Genomic DNA, 23,905 nt, shown 5'->3' with positions numbered 1-23,905 from the left:
TAGATTTTTTTTTTCTTCTTCTTCCTCCTCCTCCTCCTTCTTCTTCTTCCTCCTGGGCAGATTCGTTTTTTTATTTTTTTTTTCTTCTTCTTCTTCCTCCTCCTCCTTCTTCTTCTTCTTCTTCTTCTTCTTCTTCTGGGCAGATTCATATCTTTTTTTTTTCTTCTTCCTCATCCTCTTCCTTCTTCTTCCTTCTTCTTCCTCTGGGCAGATTCGTTTTTTTTTTTTCTTCTTCTTCCTCTTCCTCCTCCTTCTTCTTCCTCCTTCTTCTTCTGGGCAGATTCTTTTTTTTTTCTTCTTCTTCTTCCTCCTCCTCCTTCTTCCTCCTCCTCCTCCTCCTTCTTCTTCCTTCTTCTTCTTCTTCTGGGCAGATTTTTTTTTTCTTCTTCCTCCTCCTCCTCTTTCTTCTTCTTCCTCCTCCTCCTCTTCTTCTTCTTCTTCTTATGGGTTTTTTTTTTTGTTTTTCCTTCTTCTTCTTTGATGCGAAATATATAAGCACACAAATTAAACCCTCTTGTTATCAATTGTAGCAAAGTATGTAAGTAGGGATCGTTCTAGGCCGGGGATTAGGAGGGATTGCTAAATCACTTGAAAACTAACTCAAATACATAAAAACAAGTTTAAAACACTAAACTAGACTCAAAGAATGCAAAACTAAACTTTAAAACACCAAAACAAACCAAAAGACTCAAAACAGCAAACAAACACTCAAAACTGCCTTAAAAACACTTTATGGGCAGTTTTTGACACCAAGGAAGAATTTGGACGAAAATTGGTTATAACTTAAGACACTTAAAAACACAAACTAAATTGATTTCTAACTAATATGACTCAACAAAGTAAAGGGGGATTGATTTTGGACGAATTTAAAAACAAAACAAGTAAACTAAACTAAACAGATTTTAAAACGAAATTGGTTAAAATGAATGGATGGAAGGCTAGCTAAGGGGTTCTTCTCCACACATGTCACACTTGCAAACAAAACGATTTCCAATTGATTCTCAATAAACCATGAATTCTCAACGTCCTAAGTTAATTAGGTCCGCTTAAATTAACCCTCAGATTTTCCTTAAGTTATTGAATTGGATGAATTGCATACGACAACTCAAAGCATTCCCCACAAGTTCCCTACATGAAAGCACATAATAGAGACACATGCAAGAATCATTAAGTTCTATGAAAACCATAAGCATTGACGAGGCACTTGTTACTATGAATTGCATGAAACTTATGCCAAGAATTTACTTAACACGATTGTGATCAACAACCTTTACTACTTGTGAATATAAGTTCATAACAATTAATTGAAATTCCCTTATATCCTAGCATCAAATTCATGCATGCAAACTAAGCGGGCCCTCTTAACCAACATACACAAACCAGTTTTAATTCATATAGATAAGTAAATTGAATTCACAACTTATGAAACGCAATTAGAAGTAATCAAATCATATAGCAAGCATAAACATGGTTTTGAATCCCCCCTAGCCAAGGGAGGGTTTAGTTCCTCATATGCACAAAGCAAAGATAAATGAGTTTAAACATTGAAATCCAAAGAAAGAAAACACCTAGATACTCCAACTTGGACAGCAAGTGCATCCACGAAGTTCCTTCATTTCTCCTTGCTGCGGCACAAAGGTTGTGGACAGGTTTTGGGGTTATGAATGGTGTAGAATGGATGGGGGATGTGTTGTGGTGTCTAGGGTTGATGGGTGGTGCGGCTAGGGATGATTTTGGGCAGAAATTATGGAATATGGTGGTGGAAGGGTGCGGCAGAGAGCAAGGGATGATTTCTGGCGTGAATTGATGTGTATGAGAGGTGGTAATTTGACCAAAGGGTTAATATGAGTATATATAGGCACTTAAAACCCTAAGGGAAACCCTAAGGGAATCAGATATGGATTTCTAGAATCCAAATCCACAAGGAAAAAGGCTAAGAAATCAGAATCCTCAAGGGAAAAGGGCAAGGAGGTGCGGCTGGATAGGGAATGAAGGATAAGGCTTCTAGAAAGCCTTGTAAGGCAAGGAAAATAGGTCATCTAGAAGGAATTGGTGCGGCACCTTATAGGGAGTGTTCTAGAACCTTCTTTTGTCTCAAAAAATGCTTAGGAAACCTTCAAAATATCTAGAACTTAAGGCCATCTAGGTTTAGGAAAGTTCAACCCAAAATAGGAAACTGTTAGGCTTAACTTTCCTACTTCAAGTAGGAAACCTTGTTTGAGTAGGAATCTTCATTCTTCTAGGAATCCATCTTCAACTAGGAATCCCTCGTTGATTAGGAATCCTTCTTCAATTAGAACTCCTTCGTTGATTAGGAATCCTTCTTGCACTAGGAATCCTCAAATCTTCAATTTCGTCCAAACCTTTTGTTCCAAGCATGTGCTACTCACTCTAAGCTCACTTTTGCTCCAAAAAGCTCCAATTTGCATCATTTTGTATAATATGCCTTTAAAACCTGAAAACACATGAAAATAGCTTAAAAGACTACTTTAACTAAGAAAACATAACGAAAATGCATAAGAACTAGCTAACTAAGGCCTCGTTTGGCAGTTCGGACTGTACTGACTATTTCAGTCGGATAGGATAAATAGTCATCGGATAGTACTGACTAAATTAATCGGGCGTTTGGTGTAACATCGGACTAATTAGCGTATTATTTATACAGTACTTGGTACTGTACTGATAAGAGCAAGAAACGAAAAAAACCCAGGTCATCGTCGTCTTCTCTCCATTATCTTTCCCAGCTGAAATTGCCCAGATGAAACCTTTCATAATTTTGAAATCCTATTATTGATTCTCATTAAATCCCATTATCAATTCCCAACAAAACCTATCATCTTTCCCAATTTGAAATATTTCCCAGGAAAACCTAATTTTAAATCTGTCATCAATTCATCACCATCACCACCTTCAATTTCCTTCAAAAACCCAGATGAAATGTGCCATCAATTCATCACCACCTTCAAAAACCCAGATCATAAACAAGTTCAAATCCTTCTACATTTACAATTTTTTTCTGGATTTTTCAGAAATTCGGAATCTGAAATTGCAAAATTGAGTTGAGAGAGAGGAACAAGATCCCCATCAATGTCGAGTGACGGCGAGAACAGAGATGCAAGAAGAAGAACCTGAGATTCTCGAGCAAGAAAAATAGGAGGGGAGAACGGAGAGGCAAGAAGAAGAACCTGTTCACCTCCTCCCCCCGCCCCTCTCATCTGCTCCCCCTCTTTCATACACACACGAACAAACCCAGAATCTAAATCTGAAAAAAAAGAAAAAGGAAAAAGATGAAGACACAATCAATTGAAAAACATAACAAAAAAAACATAACAATTCAATGTTGCGAACGCCAGGAGAGAGAGAGAGAGAGAGAGAGAGAGAGAGAGAGAAACTGTGCCAGAGAAGAAAATACGTAGAGAAGAAGAGGCAATAGGAGGTTCAAACACCCAAACGATGGAAAGGAGGAAAAATTTGCAAACGCCAGGCGATGGAACAGAGGAAGGAATTCAATAGGTATGCTTTGTTTCTCCCGACTAATTATCCATAGGTTTTGGGGAGGATAATTAAGCAGGCGTGAAGCCGACTAAACTAGCGGGGCCGGATATATAGTCGGGGTACTAAAATTATACATCACGCACCAAACACCGTATTCGCATTAAATAGTACTATCCGATATGTAAAACGGTGTGCCAAACGAGGCCTAAGGCGCATAAATATGCTCCTATCATTCTTCTTCCTAAGCGTGGAGTCGAAGATGGTGATGGGAGGGTGGGCACGGGTGGGATTGAAGATGAAGGTTTTGTTTTTTTGTTTTTTTTTTTAATAAATAAATATATTTTTAATTTTATTTATTTTTTTAAATTTTCACGTACACATGCCGCCCATTCGTTGTCCACATGGGCACCACGTCACAGTTAACGGAAGACTTAACAGTTTGACTAATGGATGTATGAGACTGTCCCAAAATTTACACTTTAGGTATGACTCTGGGATGAAAAAACTTGATGTACTAAATGTTGAAAACCACGAAACATGAGGGTAGTAAACAGTCTTTTGCCCTTTCTGTTTTGGCCAAAAAGTTCCATTTTTTCCAGCGCTTGAAGCTTCGGCATGCATAGTAAGGTATGGTGTTTAGTTCCAAGTTCCTTCATCAATGATTTATGGAATAAATGGGTTGTTTGTAAGATGAATTAATCCTTAGAAGTTAAATTAGGGTTTGTGTTTCATGTTGGGGCGTATGGGTTGTGGAATAAATTTCAAGTTTTGACGTGCCTACAAGACTGGGATGGAACAATTTTTTGTTCAAGTGTCCAATTGTTGAAATTTGTGAATTTTTTTCCGTAATGTGCATGTGGTGCACATATGGTGTGTATGGCTACATTTTAATATGAGAAACGGGAATGTTAACTAGTTATGATGCACGTATGTTGTGCCCCAGAATTTAGTGGATATGATCACAACCTAGTTGGCCTCAACGAAAAACAAAATTAAGAAAAAAAACTTAGAGGACTTTAAGGGTCATGCGTGTTCGTGAAGTAACGACAACGAGTATCATGTTTTCCACCTACACGGTTAAGCGGTGATTGATATATGTAACAAGACTTTTCAAATTGTCACTGTAACCTTACATACATAACAATTATGTTTTAATTGTATCCACTATACCAATATGTTGTCGTTAAAGTTTCTCTCGTTCTGTGCATATTATGTACATGTACTGTACATATTATGTGCATGTGGTGTGCATATAGTGTATTATGTGTAGATGATGCGTATTTACATCTTTGATACTCTTCGCATTAACATAGTTTTCTACTTTTTTTCCCTTGATTCAGAGGCAGGCCTTGGAAATAGGAAAAAACGAATGAGTTTGTGAAACAATTTCCTTTGATTTAGTTGGGTTCTTTCGTGCCTATTCAAACTGCAATTTTTTTAAATCCTTGAAATATTTGAACCCAATCAAATTTGATACCAAATTCAAATTAATGAATATTTGATTCTTCATATAAAGTTTAGGGTCATTTTTTTTTCTGATTTCGAAGAGAGAGTTATGAGCTATAGGTTTTGGTTGAGCCCAGATCTGTGAGCAACATGTGCATGTCATGTGCATGTTGTGTACATACAATGTATGAGCGAGCTTAATACAAAGAGAGCGAACGAGTACGCGAAACAATTTCGTCCGTATCCTTCTCTCTTCTTTCCACTATGATTTCTCTCTTTTCCCTCAAATTTATCTCTTCTCCAAAAGCCAACTGACCTTTAATATATTTTTTTTTCATTTAATTGCAGTAAAAGCCAAACCCTATCTTAGTGCTTGTAAATTTGGATCGAGAAAAGGAGCAGAGGGAGGTAGAAGACAGAAGAACTGAAAACTCACATATAAATAAGAGAAATGATAAAAAAAAAATCAAATTGAAGGATTTGGGTCTCCTCCAAGAAACACCAAACCAATCACTTCAACTCCATAAATCCATCAATCAAAAATCAAAAGTAACCAAACCTAGTTCACAAAACCTACAAATGAAAAAGTAAAAATCGAAGATGATGAGTGGGTTAGAGAGAGACCTTTTGAGCATATTCGAAATTTGAAATGGAGAGAGAGAGAGAGAGAGAGAGAGAGAGAGAGCTTGGATAAAGAATATGAGTGGGTTAGAGAGAGAGCTCATGGATAAAAAAGATGGGTAGGTGAGGGATCTTTAAACTAGAATTGGGGGAGAGAGATTTATCTCTCTGTTTCTCTCTCTACAAAATGAGAAATGAGAGTTGGAATTTCTGGATAACTCATTTATATGGGACGACAATTTGATCATTTCAAGGTGTAGGAAAAATCCGATTTCTATCCGATTGTTGTGCATGACGTGTCGTGTATATGCCATGTGCATATTTGAAATGTCCTATTTCTGTCCCAAGATTAAGAAATTATCCTATTTTAGGGTATTTCCCAAATAATTACTAGGCATGATTTTGGAATTTCAACTGTCCCTTAATTTTGGGGAACTCATAATATTTTTTTTATTTTATGAAATTTTTTTGGAACTAGATATTTCAAATTGTAGTTCCAAATTTCTTTTAACAATAACTGAGAAGGTTTAGTAATTGCTTTTGCCCACTGAAATGATCATTTAGTGTTACTTTACCACTTAAAATTGATTTTGTCTTACTTTATCTTTTGAAACTGCCATTTTCATCTCATTTATTCTTAGTTCACCTCATTTTCGTCTATTTTGTCAAATGAACGTCACATTAAGGATATCATGAATATTTTATTTTTAACACAACTCTTTGCCCTCCAACTTGCCTCTAAAAACAATCCCATTTTATTTTTGAGTAACTTTAATCCAAACCCCCATTTGTCTCTCTTGCACATTGATGCGGAACTGTAGTTGCAGCCATTTGATTCAATGAGTGTCTTAAATTAGATTTTGAAACACAACATATTATTTTCTTTTGAAACACAATGCATTATTTGCTTTTGCCAACGACTACAACTACAATTCCACATCAATCAACAAATGAAACATATGGGGTTTGAATTAGCGTTATCGAAAATGGATTTGGGATTGTTTTAGCAGACAAGTTGGAGACAAAGCGTTGTATCAAAAATAAAATTTCCATACTACCCTTTAATTTAATGTTTATTAGACGTTATAGATGAAAATGGAGTGAATTGAAACCAAATGAGACAAAAATGGCATTTTCATGGGAGAAAGTAAGACAAAACCAATTTTAAGGGGTAAAGTGAGACTAAATTGCAGTTTCAAGGGGCAAATCAATTAATAAGTCTAGCTAAGAAACTTGAATATACCCATAACTGAGCTGAACACTCATTCATATAGCTTAAAAGAAGCTATAATCCATCAAATATGTTATCCCCATTGCATTAATATGGAGTAGATTTTGTTTTTTGCAACTCGTTTTGCTTTAAAAGGAGAAGTGGAGTCCATGCTACTTGGCCAATCCTTTCAAGGGAGAAGTTCTCTAAATCTACCAATAAACAACGTTGTTACGGCTACGGCATGGGATTTGACAATACAGCTAACGTTTACAAAGTTGTTTGTGTTTCTGAAAATTCAACCGACACGTCCCTTATAAAGTTTTGATCGTTCTGATTCTAACCGATGCACATGATGATGTTTGGCCATTGCGGATCTTTCCTTATCCGAGGATATTGATATTATAACTAACTTGTGGTGAATGGAAGCATGGCATATATTTCACTTCCATTATGTTTGGACGAAGAAATTAAGATTACTAAGGAATTTTAAAATAACGGAAATTAAAATGGTGAGTTTTTATTTTTTTAGAGTTTGTGAATTTTCTTGTTTGGTTAATCTAAGGGCACGTTTGTTTGACAGGATTCGCTGGGACTGGACTGGACTAGACTATAGTCCAGTGTTTGGTGGGTACCGGGATTAGCTTTAATGAGCTTAGGTGGGATTCGCTAGGACTAAGGGGGGGCTTAGCCGTTCTTCACGAGGGATCCCAAATTCGGGCGGACTCGTAAGCCAGAGAAACCGCATCTTCCCACATCTCACATCCCACATCGTCCTCATCTCTGCGTCTGCCCTCGTCGTCGTCCTTGCCGTGCTCCCACATCGTCCTCACGCTCATCGTCGTCCTTGCATCTGGTCGCTGTCATCTGCCTCTAGTCGGTAAGCTTCGAATCTTGGATTTTTTTTCGTCGATTTGTGTGGATTTGTTTGTGATATTAACTGAGGTTTATTTGATTTTGTTGTTTTGGGTTTGAGAAATTCATAATATACAAGTGGATTTGCAATTGAACAAATTAGGGTTTTGTTATTTAGGTGAAATTGAGATTAGAATTTGGGGTTTTCATAAGATGAAATTGAGATTAGTCTCAGGTGTGTGCTCTCTGTGTGTGTGTTTGTGTGTACCGAAAAAAATTTGTCTGTGTGTTTGTGTGTGTGTGAGTGTGTTTGTGTGTGTGTGTGTGTATGTAATCTGTGTAACCTGTGTAATATCTGTGTGTGTGTGAGTTGTGTGTGTAAAATGTGTGTGTAATCTATCCGTGTGTGTGTGTGTAACCTGTGTTATTTGCAGTGTGTGTGTGTGAGTTGTGTGTGTAAAATGTGTGTGTAATATGTCCGTGTGTGTGTGTGTAATCTGTTTTTGTGTGTATGTGTGTGAGTTGTGTGTGTAAAATGTGTGTGTGAGTTGTGTGTGTAAAATGTGTGTGTGAGTGTGAGTGTGAGTGTAAGTGTTTGTGTGTGTGTGTGTGTTTGTGTGTGAGTGTGAGTGTAAGTGTGAGTGTGAGTGTAAGTGTGAGTGTGAGTGTGTGTGAGTGTGAGTGTGTGTGCAGTGTGTGTGTGTATGCAGTGTGTGTGTGTGTGCAGTGTGTGTGTGAGTGTGTATGCAGTTTGTGTGTGTGTGTGTGCAGTGTGTGTGTGAGTGTGTATGCAGTGTGTGTGTGTCTATGCAGTGTGTGCAGTGTGTGTGTGTCTATGCAGTGTGTGCAGTGTGTGTGTGTGGGCGCAGTGTGTGTGTGTGTGTGTGTGTATGTATGCAGTGTGTGTGTGTGCAGTGTGTGTGTGTGTGCAGTGTGTGTGTGTGTGTTTGTGTGTGAGTGTGAGTGTAAGTGTGAGTGTGAGTGTGTGTGAGTGTGAGTGTGTGTGCAGTGTGTGTGTGTATGCAGTGTGTGTGTGTGTGTGTGCAGTGTGTGTGTGTGAGTGTGTGAGTGTGTATGCAGTTTGTGTGTGTGTGTGTGCAGTGTGTGTGTGAGTGTGTATGCAGTGTGTGTGTGTCTATGCAGTGTGTGCAGTGTGTGTGTGTCTATGCAGTGTGTGCAGTGTGTGTGTGTGTGCGCAGTGTGTGTGTGTGTGTATGTATGCAGTATGTATGCAGTGTGTGTGTGTGTGCAGTGTGTGTGTGTGTGTGCAGTGTGTGTGTATGCAAGTATGTATGCAGTGTGTGTGTGTGAGTATAAAAACAGAGTGTGTGTGTGAGGGTAAGAGTGTGTTGCACTCTGTCCCCGTGTGTGTGTGTGTGTCACTGTGTTCAGTGTGTGAGTGTGAGTGTGTGTGAGTGTGAGTGTGTGTGCAGTGTGTGTGTGTATGTAGTGTGTGTGTGTGTGCAGTTTGTGTGTGTGTGCAGTTTGTGTGTGTATGCAGTGTGTGTGTGTGCAGTTTGTGTGTGTGTGCAATTTGTGTGTGTATGCAGTGTGTGTGTGCAGTTTGTGTGTGTGTGTATGTGTGTGTCCAGTGTGTGTGTGTGTGTGACTGTGTTCAGTGTGTGAGTGTGAGTGTGTGTGCAGTGTGTGTGTGTGTGTATGCAGTGTGTGTGTGTGCAGTTTGTGTGTGTGTGTGTATGTATGTAGTATGTATGCAGTGTGTGTGTGTATGTATGCAGTATGTATGCAGTGTGTGTGTAAGTGTGAGTGTGAGTGTGAGTGTGAGTGTGAGTGTGAGTGTAAGTGTGCAGTGTGTGTGTGTGTGTTTGTGTGTGAGTGTGAGTGTAAGTGTGAGTGTGTGTGAGTGTGAGTGTGTGTGCAGTGTGTGTGTGTATGCAGTGTGTGTGTGTGTGTGTGTGCAGTGTGTGTGTGAGTGTGTATGCAGTTTGTGTGTGTGTGTGCAGTGTGTGTGTGTGAGTGTGTATGCAGTGTGTGTGTGTCTATGCAGTGTGTGCAGTGTGTGTGTGTCTATGCAGTGTGTGCAGTGTGTGTGTGTGTGCGCAGTGTGTGTGTGTGTGTATGTATGCAGTATGTATGCAGTGTGTGTGTGTGTGTGTGTGCAGTGTGTGTGTGTGTGCAGTGTGTGTGTGTGTGTGCAGTGTGTGTGTATGCAAGTATGTATGCAGTGTGTGTGTGTGAGTATAAAAACAGAGTGTGTGTGTGTGAGGGTAAGAGTGTGTTGCACTCTGTCCCCGTGTGTGTGTGTGTGTCACTGTGTTCAGTGTGTGAGTGTGAGTGTGTGTGAGTGTGAGTGTGTGTGAGTGTGAGTGTGTGTGCAGTGTGTGTGTGTATGTAGTGTGTGTGTGTGTGCAGTTTGTGTGTGTGTGCAGTTTGTGTGTGTATGCAGTGTGTGTGTGTGCAGTTTGTGTGTGTGTGCAATTTGTGTGTGTATGCAGTGTGTGTGTGCAGTTTGTGTGTGTGTGTATATATGCAGTGTGTGTATGTGTGTGTCCAGTGTGTGTGTGTGTGTGACTGTGTTCAGTGTGTGAGTGTGAGTGTGTGTGCAGTGTGTGTGTGTGTATGCAGTGTGTGTGTGTGTGTGCAGTGTGTGTGTGAGTGAGTATGCAGTTTGTGTGTGTGTGTGCAGTGTGTATGCAGGGTGTGTGTGTAGTGTATGCAGTGTGTGTGTAAGTGTAGTGTATGTAGTGTGTGTGTGTGTGTGTGCAGTGTGTGAGTGTGAGTGTGTGTGTGTGCAGTGTGTATGCAGGGTGTGTGTGTAGTGTATGCAGTGTGTGTGTAAGTGTAGTGTATGTAGTGTGTGTGTGTTTGTGTACTGTGTGTGCAATGTGTATACAGTGTGTGTGTTTGTGTACTGTGTATGCAGTGTGTATGTATGCAGGGTGTATGCAGTGTGTGTATGTATGTATGCACTGTGTGTGTACTTGCAGGGTGTGTGTGTAGTGTATGCAGTGTGTGTGTGTAGTGTATGTAGTGTGTGTGTAGTGTATGCAGTGTATGTAGTGTGTGTATGTATGTACTGTGTTTGCAGTGTGTATGTATGCAGTGTGTGTGTAGTGTATGCAGTGTATGTATGTACTGTGTTTGCAGTGTGTATGTATGTACTGTGTATACAATGTGAATGTTTTGTATTGTGTGGGGTTGATGCTGAATTGCAATTTGTTGTGGTTGTTGGTTGCAGAGAAGAGGAGCATAAACGGAAGGCTAAGGCTAAGGCTACTGCATTACAGGTGTCCTTTAATTTCCCTTTTCACATGCAATGCCTAGCAATGATAGCAATCCTCATACTAGTGTTCTTAGACACATGTTTATAGATGTATAAGAGTAGAACATTTTGAATATGATGCCTCGGGTTAATGAAAACTTTTTTTTTTCAACGCCATATGTATATTTGTTGCCTCGGGTTAATGATTTAGTTAATTTGTTTTTTGTTTTTTTTTTTTGTTTGGATAGATATGGATCGAAGGAAGCTTTTATTGATCTTATTGTTAGAGATGTCTTATTTGGAAACAATTTGTATTTGTACGATTCTTGTGGTGATGATGCTACGTGGCAAACAGAGACATGTTGAACGACCCACATTGACTAACCGTTCACTTATTAGACGAGAGATTAGTTTGTGTTATCTGAATGGTATAATAGGGAATACTGATACTGAATGTGTTAACGAATTGAGAATGGATAGAAGGACTTTTGGCATATTATGCGACTTACTTCGTCAAGATGGGAGGGTAAAAACTGATGGTTTGGTGTCTGTAGAGGAACAGGTGTGTATGACTTTACAAATATTAGCACATCATACTAAGAATCGTAGTGTTGGCGGTAGATTTTATAGGTCGGGAGAGACTATAAGTAGGTATTTCAATAGCGTATTGCAAGGAATTTTGCGATTACAAGGTTTCCTACTAAAAGTCCCACAGCCTGTGCCTATTGATTCTACAGATGCTAGGTGGCGATGTTTTAAGGTATGATGAGAAATATTTTTCATTTTCCTTAAGCTTTAACTCTTCATTCCCTTTGTATAAATTAACAAAAAGTTTTTTATTTTTTATTTTTAAGAATTGCTTGGGAGCATTGGATGGAACACACATTGATGTGCATGTACCTGAAATTGACAAACCAAGATACCGAACAAGAAAGGGTCGAGTTGCAACTAATGTGTTAGGTGTGTGTTCAGGAGATATGCAGTTCATATATGTGTTTCCGGGGTGGGAGGGTTCCGCATCAGACTCTAGAGTGCTACATGATGCAATTAGTAGGCCTAATGGTTTTAAGGTACCAGCGGGTAAGACTATTACTTAGTCTCAACTTTCTAAGTTAGGTTTAGTTCTGTTTGTCAACTACAAAACACTAATAAGGTCTGTTTTTTTTTTCATTAGGTTGTTATTACCTTGTAGATGGTGGTTATACAAATGGTGAAGGATTCCTTGCACCCTATAGAGGAATACCTTATCATTTATCTGAATGGGAGGGACGAACACCTTCTAATAAGGAAGAATATTTTAACATGAAGCATTCTAAGGCAAGGAATGTAATTGAACGCTGTTTTGGCTTGCTAAAAGGAAGGTGGTCGATACTAAGGAGTCCATCTTTCTATCCGATAAGGACACAAGGTCGAATAATTACCGCTTGTTGCCTACTACACAATCTTATTAGGCAAGAGATGTCAGTAGATCCAATGGAGAATTTGCCAATAATAGAAGATGGACAAAATACAGAAGAAGGTGAATATGTTGGTAGTGTTCAATCATCGGACCAGTGGACTGCAATGAGGAATGATATGGCTGAGGAAATGTATAATGAGTGGAGAGCAATTAGGAACCAGCAACCGAACTAGCTATATGTTTTAATGATAACATTTTATTTTAGTATTCCTTTTTATCATGCATTTGTTAGATATTAGCACAATGATTGGATGGTATGCAAATTAATTGGATATTATGCAAGTTGATTGGATATTATGCAAGTTGATTGGATATTATGCAAATTGATTATTTGTATGGTATTTTCCTTCATTAAAATATTTTTTGTTTAGGTATGGATAACGAAAATATTTTGAATGCTACTCAAGAGCCAAAAGGAAGAAGGCGTAAATGGGAAGCATTTGAGGAAGAAGTATTACTAGGAGTTCTTGAGGATTTTGTTGCTCGGAAGCAACGGTGTGACACCGGTGCTTTCAAACAAGGTACTTTGGTTGAAATAGCAAAAGCTGTCAATGTTTTATGTCCTCATTCAAATATAAAGGCAAATCCACATATTGAGTCCAAGTTGAAGAAATGGAAAAAAACATATAGTATGGTCGTTGACATGATAAACACAAGTGGATTTGCATGGAATGATGTCAAAAAGTGCGTTGAAGTTGACAGTGATGACGCATGGCAAACTTATGTGCAGGTTCATATCCTATTTTATTTATGCATTAGTTATATTCTTGCTCCTATATTTGTTACGCATGCTAAATTTTAGTTTTGCTATGTTGATATAATCTTAGAGAAATAAAGAAGCCGATGGATGGAGAAGCAAACCTTTTCCACTGTTTGATAGATTTGCATATATATTTGGAAAAGATCGGGCTACGGGTAATGTAGCCGAAACCCCTGCTCAAATGGTGGAGGAACAAAGTCATGATCATGTTGGTGAAAGTGATATTGGAGGTGATAATTTTGTTTCTTCAATGAACCAACAAAGCCAACAAAGCACCCCATCTGAAAATAGCCAAAGAAAGAGGAAAAGAGCTGTGGGAAGTTCAAGTGATGGAACCGAGGCAATTATCAGTGGACTGAAAGATTTTTATGTTGAAAGTGGGAAGAGGATGCAAATGGTAACTGAAGCTTTAGTTCAAGGTACTGCAGATCATACTGACATAGCTAATGAACTTGAAGCAATGAGTCTCTCTCCTATGGATCAAATTGATGCATTGTCTCTTATTTTGGATAAACCAAAAAATGTGGGAGTGTTCAGGGCAATCAAACCGGAACTCAAGAAAGTGTTCGTCCAAAGACTTTTAAGAGACAACGCAAGCGGATGAGGATTTTGGCTAATGTTAACATGGATGTATTTTATTAACGTTAACATGGATGTATTTTATTAATCATACAGTCTTATGTTATGACTTATAACTTAGCTTTGCACTAGTATTTTGGCTTATGTTAACTAGCCATTTTGTAAATTATGGAGATCTATTTTGGCTAATGTTAACTAATGTTAACTAGGATTTTCTAAATTATGGAGATCTTATGTACTTGTATTTGTTGAAGTTGCATGTATTGGCCACTATTATTTTTCTTCTGTTAGGTGATAGAGTTTAAATCAAGCTACATTTGCAAATTAAACCCAATTCTATTAGCAGGTAATAGAAACAAAACAATTGTCAATTTTTTTTAAGATTCATAATATACATGGCAAAAATATGCTCCAATTAACCCATATCATGAGATTTGTAGCATTACTCTATTACACAATGACAAAAATTTGTAGTCCTAGTCTAAGCAAACACAAATCTGGTGAACAGTACTGTTTTTCTTATCTTGCTTCTTAGTCCGAGACTGCACCAAACGCTTCACTAAGTTAGTCCAGCTTAGTCCAGTCTAAGCCAGTCCAGCTTAGTCCCGGCAGCTAGTCCAGTCCGAGACAGTCCGGCGCAACAAACGCACCCTAAAAGAACAATGAAATTGAATACGGAAGTTTTTTTTTTTTTTTTTTAACTCTCAAGCATAGAAATTGGGAAATGACACATATTTACATGAAAATTAGAGGTCCCAAATTCCAAGTTTTTTTCCACGTCGAAATTCTAAATTTCTATGATTATGAATCTAAATAAGGGAATTGGCACATGTCAATTTATAAATTCTGACTTTTATCCAAATTCCAAGTTTATCTTTCTCATGCAAACATTACTCAAATTGTCTTCCTACACACCGCTACATTTGGTTCTGAGATATAAGAGATAAATCCAATGAGACGCATAAAACTTGCAACGATATTCCTTGATCACGGCAATTTCAGTTATTAGTTCTGGACTGGGAAGAGAAGACGAGGCCTCGTCGTCCTTAGTTACACTAAAAGCCTGGTTTCCTTGAAGAATTGGGGCAAGTTGGTCGGAAGAAAAGTGTGCCGTTCGGTAATATTTGAAGCTGCGTGGCAGTTAGAGTAATTAGTTCAAGTTTTTTTGTTTGTTATGCTTTAAGGGTTAATTAGATTAGCGTTGATCAGCAAAATGAGCATTTGTGAAGCTATTGTGCTCGTTTACATATTGATAATCATAATATTAATAGAGCTCGTTTGGAAAGCATTGTGGAAAAATGAGCATTTGTTAAGCTGTTGTGTTTGTTTTCTTGAGCATTCGTTAAGCTATTGTGTTTATTTTCTTTGTTATGAATGCAAGTAATCAATCATATTACTCATAGAGCTCGTTTGGAAATGATTGTGAAAAAATGAACATTTGTTAAGCTACTGCGTTCGTTTTCTTTGTTATGAATGTTGATAATCATATTACTAATAGAGCTCGTTTGAAAATGATTCTTGAAAAGGTGCAACATGCTTGAAAATCACTATGAAAAAGCAAATGGAATGTGTTTCTTCCTAAGATTACTATTATAGTAGCGATGCGTAGAGGCACCATGTACTGCTTGCTTCTTCCCCGACTCGCCTTTAATCTTTTTATAAATGAATGTTAATGGTTTGGTTAAATTGATTTGATAATTGAGAAATTAAATTATGACTTGTAACGCATTTCTGACCATCAGATTAGGTACGAAATTGGACAAAATTGGCTTGGGAAGGCATACCCGCGCCAACCGGGGGTATGCGGAATTCGCAATCAATGAGCGCCCCTTACGTATGTTCACGATCAGTAGATGTTCCACATATAGCCATCTTTCAAGCATACAAGGAAAAAGATATAATACTCTTCTGTTTGCTTATTCATAACATAAGTAATTTGTTTCTTACCATCCAACACTATGCCAAAATCTGGCCCAAACCGCAGAGGAATCAAATGGTTTTAAGTCGAAGTCATTGTCTATACCTTTCTCTGATGTTTGTGGTAGTAATTAGATTCGAGAATTTGGTAAACTTCCGCTTTCTACACTGCTGCTTCAGAAGCGGGTTAGAAACATGGAAGGACGAGAAAAGTATTCTCTGGTCAAAATTCAATCAGATTTATAAATTTCAGAATCATACTCATTCATGGACGTAATCATGATCTGTTTCAGGCAATGTCTTTCATGATTAGATAGTCCATAAGAGCGAGCCAAAAAACCATGGAATCCTCATTCGGGAGGTACTTCAGTGGGTAATGCTTCAAGCATAAGTCTTCAAATAAAGATCATGGCAAAGGCTTATTCAGCTCTTCCATGCCATTGTTGTCTACAATGGTTTCTTAGCTACTTAATAGTCAAGTGGAGATTCACATCTTGTACCCACATAAAGTGGTTTTAGTTAAGAAACACCCAAATTAGTGAAATCGAATTTGTTACAGTTCAACAATCCACTGAATGGAGGGAACAAGATTGTGATCGGAGCTATGGAAATAAGATATCCATAAACATCAAAGTTAGAACATTCGGGTTCTAAGATATGGTTTTCATGGAAAAATTGATTTTTCATGGGCGTATTGTTTTATGAAAACATCGGGTTTCAAGGGCACTAAATTCGAAACTACAGGTTCGAGTTTAGTTATGAACTTCCGGTTCATAAAAGGAGTTACCTGTAAGAACACATAATACAATATACAACTAAGTATAGTGGATTTGGGTTGCTTCAGGAACTCAAGTATGAGTGCTTTGGGACTTCAAAAGCGAGTCAACGGTTCAAAGAAAAGAAATAAATTATTGAATCGTTAATTGCCAAAAAGTGAACTTCAGGCCAATAATTTTGAATTAATTGTCAAGACTGTTGTTCACTTTAATTAATTCAATAGATCGTAACCATCCAGGTTTGATCGTAGAAGCAAAATATAACATTAAGATTAATATTGGCTTGATAAGTATTAACCAACAATGTCCGAATAATTATACGAGTATGGTTATGAAGCGGGAATGCTAAAAGAATAGCATTGGGTTCAAAAAAATCGTAGCCCAATTCGGTGGGCTGGTTGCCATGTGCAAGGCAAGGCCTTAAAAAGGTTATTGGGCCATGGGTTGGTTGTAAAGTAGCCCAAGCATGGCTACAGGCCACGGGCTAAGATTTTGGGATAGGCTCATCAGCCCAAGCTGTTGGTTATGCGCCAAACTTGGTGCAGGGGGACACATGCCTAGCATGGAAGCAAGTCTAGATGGTGCGCACGAAGACCAATCATGGGCTGGCTTTGGTGATCGCAGGCCGTGCGAAGTGGCAAGCCCAACCAGCAAAACTTGCTATAGGCGAGTCGCGGTCGTGCGAGCGAAGCCCAGCAAGCTTAAGCTTGCTACGGGCGTGGTGGGTTGAGGCAGGGCAGAGCCCAGCAAAGCTTTTAGGGCCTGCTGGTGGACTCAGGGCTTCAAGCCCGTAAGAACACCAACCCAAGCCGAGGCCTGGTGCTATACAGTGGTGTTGAAACGACACCGTCTTAGCTGTGGTGTTGAAAAGAGATATGTAATTTTGAGGTGTGTTCGATTCCACCTCATTGTGCCTTTATTTATAGTAGTAGACCCGGCAGTTTCTGACACGACACGGTGACATGACAAGAAAACGACACAAAAATAATGAGTTTCGGGTCAACACGATAACTTATCGAGTCATTATTGGGTGACCCGTTAATAACGGATTCTTAACAGGTATACGCACAGGTAACACGTGAGTAACCCGTTTCGACCCGTTAAGAAAAAATTTATTTTGATAATTTTAAAGTTTAATTACTAAAAGATTTATTATAAAATACAATAGCCATATTAATATATACAATATATTTTATATTAAATATATAGTTTTGTATTATTATTCTATTTAAGTTTTTTAAAAAAAGTTTTAGTCATTATTTAGTTTTATTATGAGAGTTCCTTATTATCATTACTAGGATAAATTTTACTTAACGTGTTGTTGTCCAAAATTAAAATAAACTAATATAGTATTTGTATAGGCAAGAATTAAGAAGACATACATAGTATGAAAAAAGTGAAAGAATATATAAACACTCGGGATTCATCATTATTCCTCCACGAGTAGATAATGGCTACACTTACATTATCGTTTAGATTTTTAAAATCCTCCAAACCTTCATGAATAATGTTTTTTATTTGAGGAAAAAATTAATAAAATTAATAATAATTATTGTAGAAGTGTAAAAAATGTAAAAAAAAAAATATACAATCACTCATAGTGACAAACTTTACAACTTTCATGAAGGGGTCAACTTCAAAATCCAACACTATAATTCATAAACCTTAAATTTATATTGAACCGTCGATTGCCATTTACGCTTTATTCTTCTTACTGAATTTTATTTTTAAAATTTTATTTTTTGAAAACATGATCATCTGGTGGATGTAAGAAGATGAACGGTTCAGATCTTTGATATCATGTTTCGATATTTACGATTAACTGAAATATGAGTCGATGTCATATAGTTTGTAGAAACTTTATAAACATAAAGCAATATTTTCACTAATCGTAAAACTCTGAATATAATATCAACGATCCAAACCGTTCATCTTCCTGCATCCTCTAATAGATCAAGTTTTCAAAAAACAAAATTTGAAAAAACAAAATTTGATGAGAAGAATGAAGCGTAAATGTAAACAACAATCAACGGTTAAATTTTGATCTATGATTTATATGATTATAGTGGCGAATTTCGAAGATAAGCTATTCATGAAAGTTGTAAAGCCTGTCATTACGAGCGTTTATATATTTTTTCTATATTTTTTTTACTTCTACATTAATTAAAAACTATTAAAGACTTTAGGTAAGTGAAAATATACTTAAAAGAAAAATACGTTTTTATGTTTTGGATGTGCCAATATGGTATGTATATACTTATTTAGTATTATGTTTTCATTTGATTATTTATTGGTTTAAAATATATTTTCTTTAACGGATAACAGGTCGGGTCATATTACCTGATAATATTATCGAATCGATTTCGGGTCGGGTCATTTTACCCGTTTATTTTAACGGGTGTTACACGACACGGCTCGTTAAGTTATCGGGTATGACACGAAAATGATACGAACACGGAAAACACAACACAAATGCCAGGTCTAAGTAGTAGGGAATGTTAATTCCTTACCCTTTTAGGATTATAACTCTAATAGGATAATATCTAGTCTAAGAGATATGGTAGAATCCCATAAGGATATCCTAGATATGTTAGGATTTACACAATCACATTCCTAATCTAATAGGATTGCAACACTTAGGTATTTATAAATAAAAAAAAAGAATTTTATAATTTTTTTTCTCAAATTTCGTCCTTAAAAAAATCAAAATATGATGTCAGTTAACAAGTGGGCTGCTGATAGCATAGGCCCCTCAAACGGGCTAGTTGGCTGCCTTAACATGCCTAGCCCAATGGTCAAAGACCTTGAGTTTGGCTTGGTGGGTCTTTTTTTATTTATTTATTTAATTTTTTTTTTGCCTAAACCTCCATTGGAGATATATTTTGTTCCATTTCAGGCTAAAACATAGCCTATGGTCTGATCCATTAAAAATGGCTTTAGCCTTTTCCTGAGATCTAACTCATCTGTTGTAATAATTGATTCAAATTCAATGATTAAATTTGAAAATATTTAATTGTAGTTTATCTAAATTAATCAATAAATTTAAAGTATAAACTTAAAAAATAATACATTATTAAGAAGACTATGCTTACCCCTTCAGTTGGAAATGATATATGTGTATGGTTTGACGTTCATTTAACAATAGTTTTTTGCAGCGATATAAACTTAAAAAATACGACCCAACGACTGGACGGATTGGGTCAGTTGTGCAAAGGAATTCACGGTTGGGTTTAACGTCTGTTCAGGAGCTACATTGACATATCCAATTTGCACAGTAGTTGTATGGCAGATGTGTATGATACTTTGCATAAAATACATGTCTCTACACGTGCACAAGCGGCCAGTTTGCATTCACAGTACCAAGTAAAAAGTTACAAACTCACTCCTAATGTTTTGTCCAAAGCAACAAGATTTACACCACCAAAGGAACAAAAAGGCTGGCTTCTTATTTTTTATCCTTGCCCTTTTTTTTCACACCCAAGTGCCTTTCAGAAGAGGTTTGGTTGATGCAGTCTCCCCGAAAGTCTTGATCAAATCGGAACAAGATTCATTGGCTTCCCCTTCTGTCTGAAGATCCAACCCCAACTCCTCTTCTACATCATCCGAAGCTGAAATGAGCAAGAACTCACATCCTTCGTAGTTCAAGAAGTCGGGTGGATCAACTGGGTGGTGCCGTAATTTCCCAAACAGGTCTTGCAGGTGGGCAGGAAAATTAGCTGTGCGCTTGTTCCGTAGCCCTCTGGACCGAGAACTAGTACTGCTGCTGGCGTGTTGATTAGGGTTCTTTATCTGAATATGAAATGAGCCTTCATGTTTAATGTTAAGCGACTCCTGAGGCTCATTGCTCTCATTTTCGGGTGGGAACTCCAGCTTGTAAATCAGATGAGTGTGGTGTTTCTTCCCCCCCTCGTGCCGCAGAATGCGGTAAACGCCTTCTCCTAATGCCCTTGCTTCAGAAGTATGTTGTGTCCTCTTGTTTTAGTATCATACGCCTCTGCAATATAACATACATAGACAGAATGAACACTATACAACATACATAGAATGAACACTGATCTCTACCCATCTTTTTTGGATTATGTCCAAAACTACAAATAAATTACTCAAAATGAGACTGTTAACACTTGAAGTATACATTGTCATCACCGTGTGTTACCGAATCTGTCACATACAAAAATTTCTCCAAAAGTATGAGTAGTGACTCATGCGACCATAGCACTATCACAAGAAATTAACTTTATACCCTGACCAAAGTATAAGCAATCATCAGGTACGTAGCACTTATCAAATACAAAATTTTCTCCAAAACAAGTTTCCAAATATATATACTAGAACTAATATGTGGGATTACCGATTCACTAAGTACCCTAGATTCATGGATTAATCCATATTATTAATTAAATACATTAAATTCGTGAATAAATCCATATTATAACATGAAGATTAGTAACACGCTACGCTACGAAAAATAAGCTGAGAATGAAAACTAAGCTGAGAATTAACCACACAAACCAACAAAAAAAAGGTTGATGAATTTAGTGTTAGAAAAGGTTGACGAATGAACCCTAAAGAATTAGACAACTTATACCCCCTTGAAGAGCAGTTTTCACATCATCAATATTCGTGGTGACCATCTCAACAAAACCCCGGTTGGGTCTGCCTTTATTTCCTGGATCTGGAAGGCTTTTCCTTCCCTTCACTATGAACCTCAGCGATGGCTGCTTCTCAATGTTCACTTCCTGCCTGCCATGCCCACCACCTTCACTTTTTCCGCTACCACCCGAACCCTTCTCGCTTTCACCAGAACTTTTCGGTCCCTTCTTCTTTGCCATTGCACCTTCTTTTGCCGAATCGGGGTCCTGCTTTTCTTCCACTGGCCTCTCACCGGTCTCCGGCCTTAAAACGATGTACAACCGTTGAACGTCGTCTGGGCTGCGCGCTTCTTCTTTGTTTACCCTTGGCCGGTAGAAGAAAAATATTTCCCCCCCTTCCTGCCATTTAGTTTTGTCACACAATCAACATAGCACATTAATATCACTATCAAATCAACAATTAACTTCAACTTCCATATTAGGGTCTAGTCAACAAACACATAAAATCATTATTTCATTCAGGAGAGAATTCAAGCACGAGCTCGGATACGAAGATAAACGCGTTGAACCACTTGAGCACAGATATCGACAGAAACAAACCTGAATTTCAACTTGGGCATCATCTTTAGTCTTAACTTCTTGGCCTTGTCCCATTTTGCAACGCTTGTTAAACAACGCCTATTGAAAGTTGCTAATTTTCTACTTATGTTTTTGCCAAGGAGAGAAAACCTGAGAACCTTCGTTAATTTGTTCATTTCAGCAAGGAAGACGAAGGAAAAAGTGAAATTAAAAAGTAATCAACAACTGGACACCTCACACTTGCAGGCACCGTTTCTTATGAACATGACACGTTTACTATGTATAGGTGCCACGTTTTGATCTATCATACAATACACACAGGCACTGTCTGAGCCTCTGATAAAGTAATCTTTTTAACAAGGACTTGGATTGTCTACCCTCCCATTTAGGTGCCCTCTTCGTGCCCTCCTGTTTTGTGTGGTCACGGTTAAGCCACGTCAATATTTTATATTATTTTTTTATAAAAATAATAAAACAAAAAGAAATAGTAATATAAAATGTTAACGTGGCTTAACCGTGACCACAAAAACAGGAGGGTACGAGGAGGGCACAGAAATTGGAGGGCAGACAATCCAAGTCCTTTTAACAAAGGATAAAGTAATTTTTGTTGAATTCATCTTACAAGAATAGACAATCAGGGTGGGTTATTACAGTGAACTATTTTGAGCTGGACTGTTTGGTATTGCTGTGCTTTGAAAAAAAATTACTTCTACTGTGCTTGAGAATAAGCTCATTTTTTGCTGCTTCACGTTTTTCAGCTTTTTTTTCATCCAAAACAGTGAAAATAAGCTGTTTTTAAGTGTTTACCAAACACATTTTTAATCTCAGCTTTTTTATACCCACTTTTTATAAAAGCATCTTAGTACCAAACTAGTACTAATTTGAGGGATTAAGCTGGACTGACTTAGAATAGACTAAGCTGGACTAGCTTAGTGAAACGTTTGGTGCATTGTCAGACTAAAAAGCAGGACAAATAATATTATATTATTTAATTAATAAATATTAATATTTTATTATTATCCTATATTTTTCTCCCTTTTTTCCTTCCTTCACCGTCACTCTCTCACTCTTTCTCTCCCTCTTTTTCTCCCTTTCTCTGTCCTACCCTTCCTTCTTCCATATTAGGCATCTCAATTCCAGTCTATATCTCTTTCTTTTTCCTGTCCAACTCCCTCTCGATTCCAGTCTCTCTCTTCTCTTTCCCTCGCTCTAGCTCTGTGTTATTCGACGAAACCTCACATCTCCATTTTTTCCGACAAGTTGCAGGTTTTCCATCGTATTCCGATCAAACCTTGTCGAATTGGTATATTTTCTATGTGAAAATTGGTTGTGAAACGTATTTGAAAGAGATAGTCGAATTGGAAAGTTAACGGCAGTGTGTGGTCGGAGGTCACAAGGAGTGGCTGTGAGTAGACATCAAGCAGGACAAGGATGAGAGAGATGATGGTATTAGCTAGTCCTATGGTTCTCGGGGGTACTCGCTAAGACTAGACAGTCCTGCCTTTAGTCGAGGCGAGTGAGAACTAGTCTCACTAAAGCTAATCCTTGTTGGGAACAAACATGGGACTGGACTAACCTTTAATTTTGTCTAGTCGAGTGAACTTTAACGAGGGGAAACAAACGCCCCCTCAAAGGATAAAAGTAAGGATAATGTTGTGAGATTAAAATTTTAAATAAAATTTGTAAAACAAAATGATGCGGTGGTTAATAGTTGAATTGTTACTTAAGTGTTGATTAAGTGTTTATGTCACATCCCGTCCTGAGTCCACCACATCCTGGGCATGTTCCACCACCGTAGCACGATATTGTCCGCTTTGGGCTTACCATTCCCTCACGGTTTTGTTTTTGGGAACTCATGAGCAACTTCCCAGTGGGTCACTTATCCTAGGAGTGCTCTGGCCTCCTTCTTGCTTAACTTCGGAATTTTTACGGAACCCGAAGCTAGTGAGCTCTCAAATGGCCTCGTGCTAGGTAGGGATGAGAATATACATATAAGGATCACTCCCCTAGGCGATGTGGGATCTTACAATCCACCCCCCTTAAAGGGCCCGACGACCCCGTCGGCACACCACGGCCAGGGTTAGGCTTTGATACCAATTTGTCACATCCTAGCCCGGGTCCACCACATCCCGGGCCTGTTCCACCACCGTAGCACGATATTGTTCGCTTTGGGCTTACCATTCCCTCACGGTTTTATTTTTGGGAACTCACGAGCAACTTCTTAGTGGGTTACCCATCCTGGGAGTGCTCTGGCCTCCTTCTCGCTTAACTTCGGAGTTCCTACAGAACCCGAAGCCAATGAGCTCCCAAAAGGCCTCGTGCTAGGTAGGGATGAGAATATACATATAAGGATCACTCCCTTGGGTGATGTGGGATCTTACATTGTAACATCC

At 38.0% G+C, this 23,905-nt stretch overlaps 2 protein-coding genes and 1 long non-coding RNA gene across 4 annotated transcripts; 1 reads left to right on the top strand and 2 right to left on the bottom strand.

Moving 5' to 3' along the window:
• Positions 1-2,766: 2,766 nt before the first annotated feature.
• On the bottom strand, positions 2,767-3,698 carry LOC139193666 (uncharacterized). The gene is made up of 2 exons (XR_011578025.1): positions 3,413-3,698; positions 2,767-3,262 (listed from the first exon to the last, which is right to left on the bottom strand). It is a non-coding gene; the product is annotated as an uncharacterized lncRNA (long non-coding RNA).
• A 3,644-nt stretch (positions 3,699-7,342) lies between these two features.
• LOC139193822 (protein ANTAGONIST OF LIKE HETEROCHROMATIN PROTEIN 1-like) lies at positions 7,343-13,868 on the top strand. Of its 2 annotated transcripts, XM_070817531.1 has the most exons (5): positions 7,343-7,652; positions 10,827-10,875; positions 11,099-11,610; positions 11,705-11,930; positions 12,025-12,632. In XM_070817531.1, exons 3-5 carry the CDS (start codon positions 11,101-11,103, stop codon positions 12,480-12,482), a joined length of 1,194 nt encoding a protein of 397 aa, XP_070673632.1. In that variant the 5' UTR covers positions 7,343-7,652; positions 10,827-10,875; positions 11,099-11,100; the 3' UTR covers positions 12,483-12,632. The 2 variants fall into 2 exon arrangements, with proteins under 2 accessions (XP_070673632.1, XP_070673633.1); XM_070817532.1 differs by lacking the exons at positions 11,099-11,610; positions 11,705-11,930; positions 12,025-12,632 and adding exons at positions 12,681-13,039; positions 13,137-13,868.
• Positions 13,869-19,619: 5,751 nt separating this feature from the next.
• LOC103429419 (uncharacterized) lies at positions 19,620-21,739 on the bottom strand. The gene is given in 4 exon segments (XM_029097939.2): positions 19,620-20,306; positions 20,309-20,335; positions 20,930-21,332; positions 21,534-21,739. Coding segments are annotated over 4 exon segments (978 nt in total). The 5' UTR covers positions 21,588-21,739; the 3' UTR covers positions 19,620-19,812.
• Between the last annotated feature and the right edge of the window lie 2,166 nt (positions 21,740-23,905).

The sequence above is a fragment of the Malus domestica genome, chromosome 17 (genome assembly GCF_042453785.1).
Source record: "Malus domestica chromosome 17, GDT2T_hap1".
NCBI lineage: Eukaryota > Viridiplantae > Streptophyta > Magnoliopsida > Rosales > Rosaceae > Malus > Malus domestica.
Note: the sequence above shows the minus strand (reverse complement) of the source record. Positions and strands in the feature narration are given on the sequence as shown.

Excerpts from the sequence above, each read along its gene's own strand:
- LOC139193822 (XM_070817531.1), top strand. The coding sequence starts at position 11,101 with ATGGATCGAAGGAAGCTTTTATTGATCTTATTGTTAGAGATGTCTTAT. Across the intron at positions 11,611-11,704 it reads CTAGGTGGCGATGTTTTAAG|AATTGCTTGGGAGCATTGGA; the intron begins GTATGATGAGAA and ends TTTATTTTTAAG. Across the intron at positions 11,931-12,024 it reads TGGTTTTAAGGTACCAGCGG|GTTGTTATTACCTTGTAGAT; the intron begins GTAAGACTATTA and ends TTTTTTCATTAG.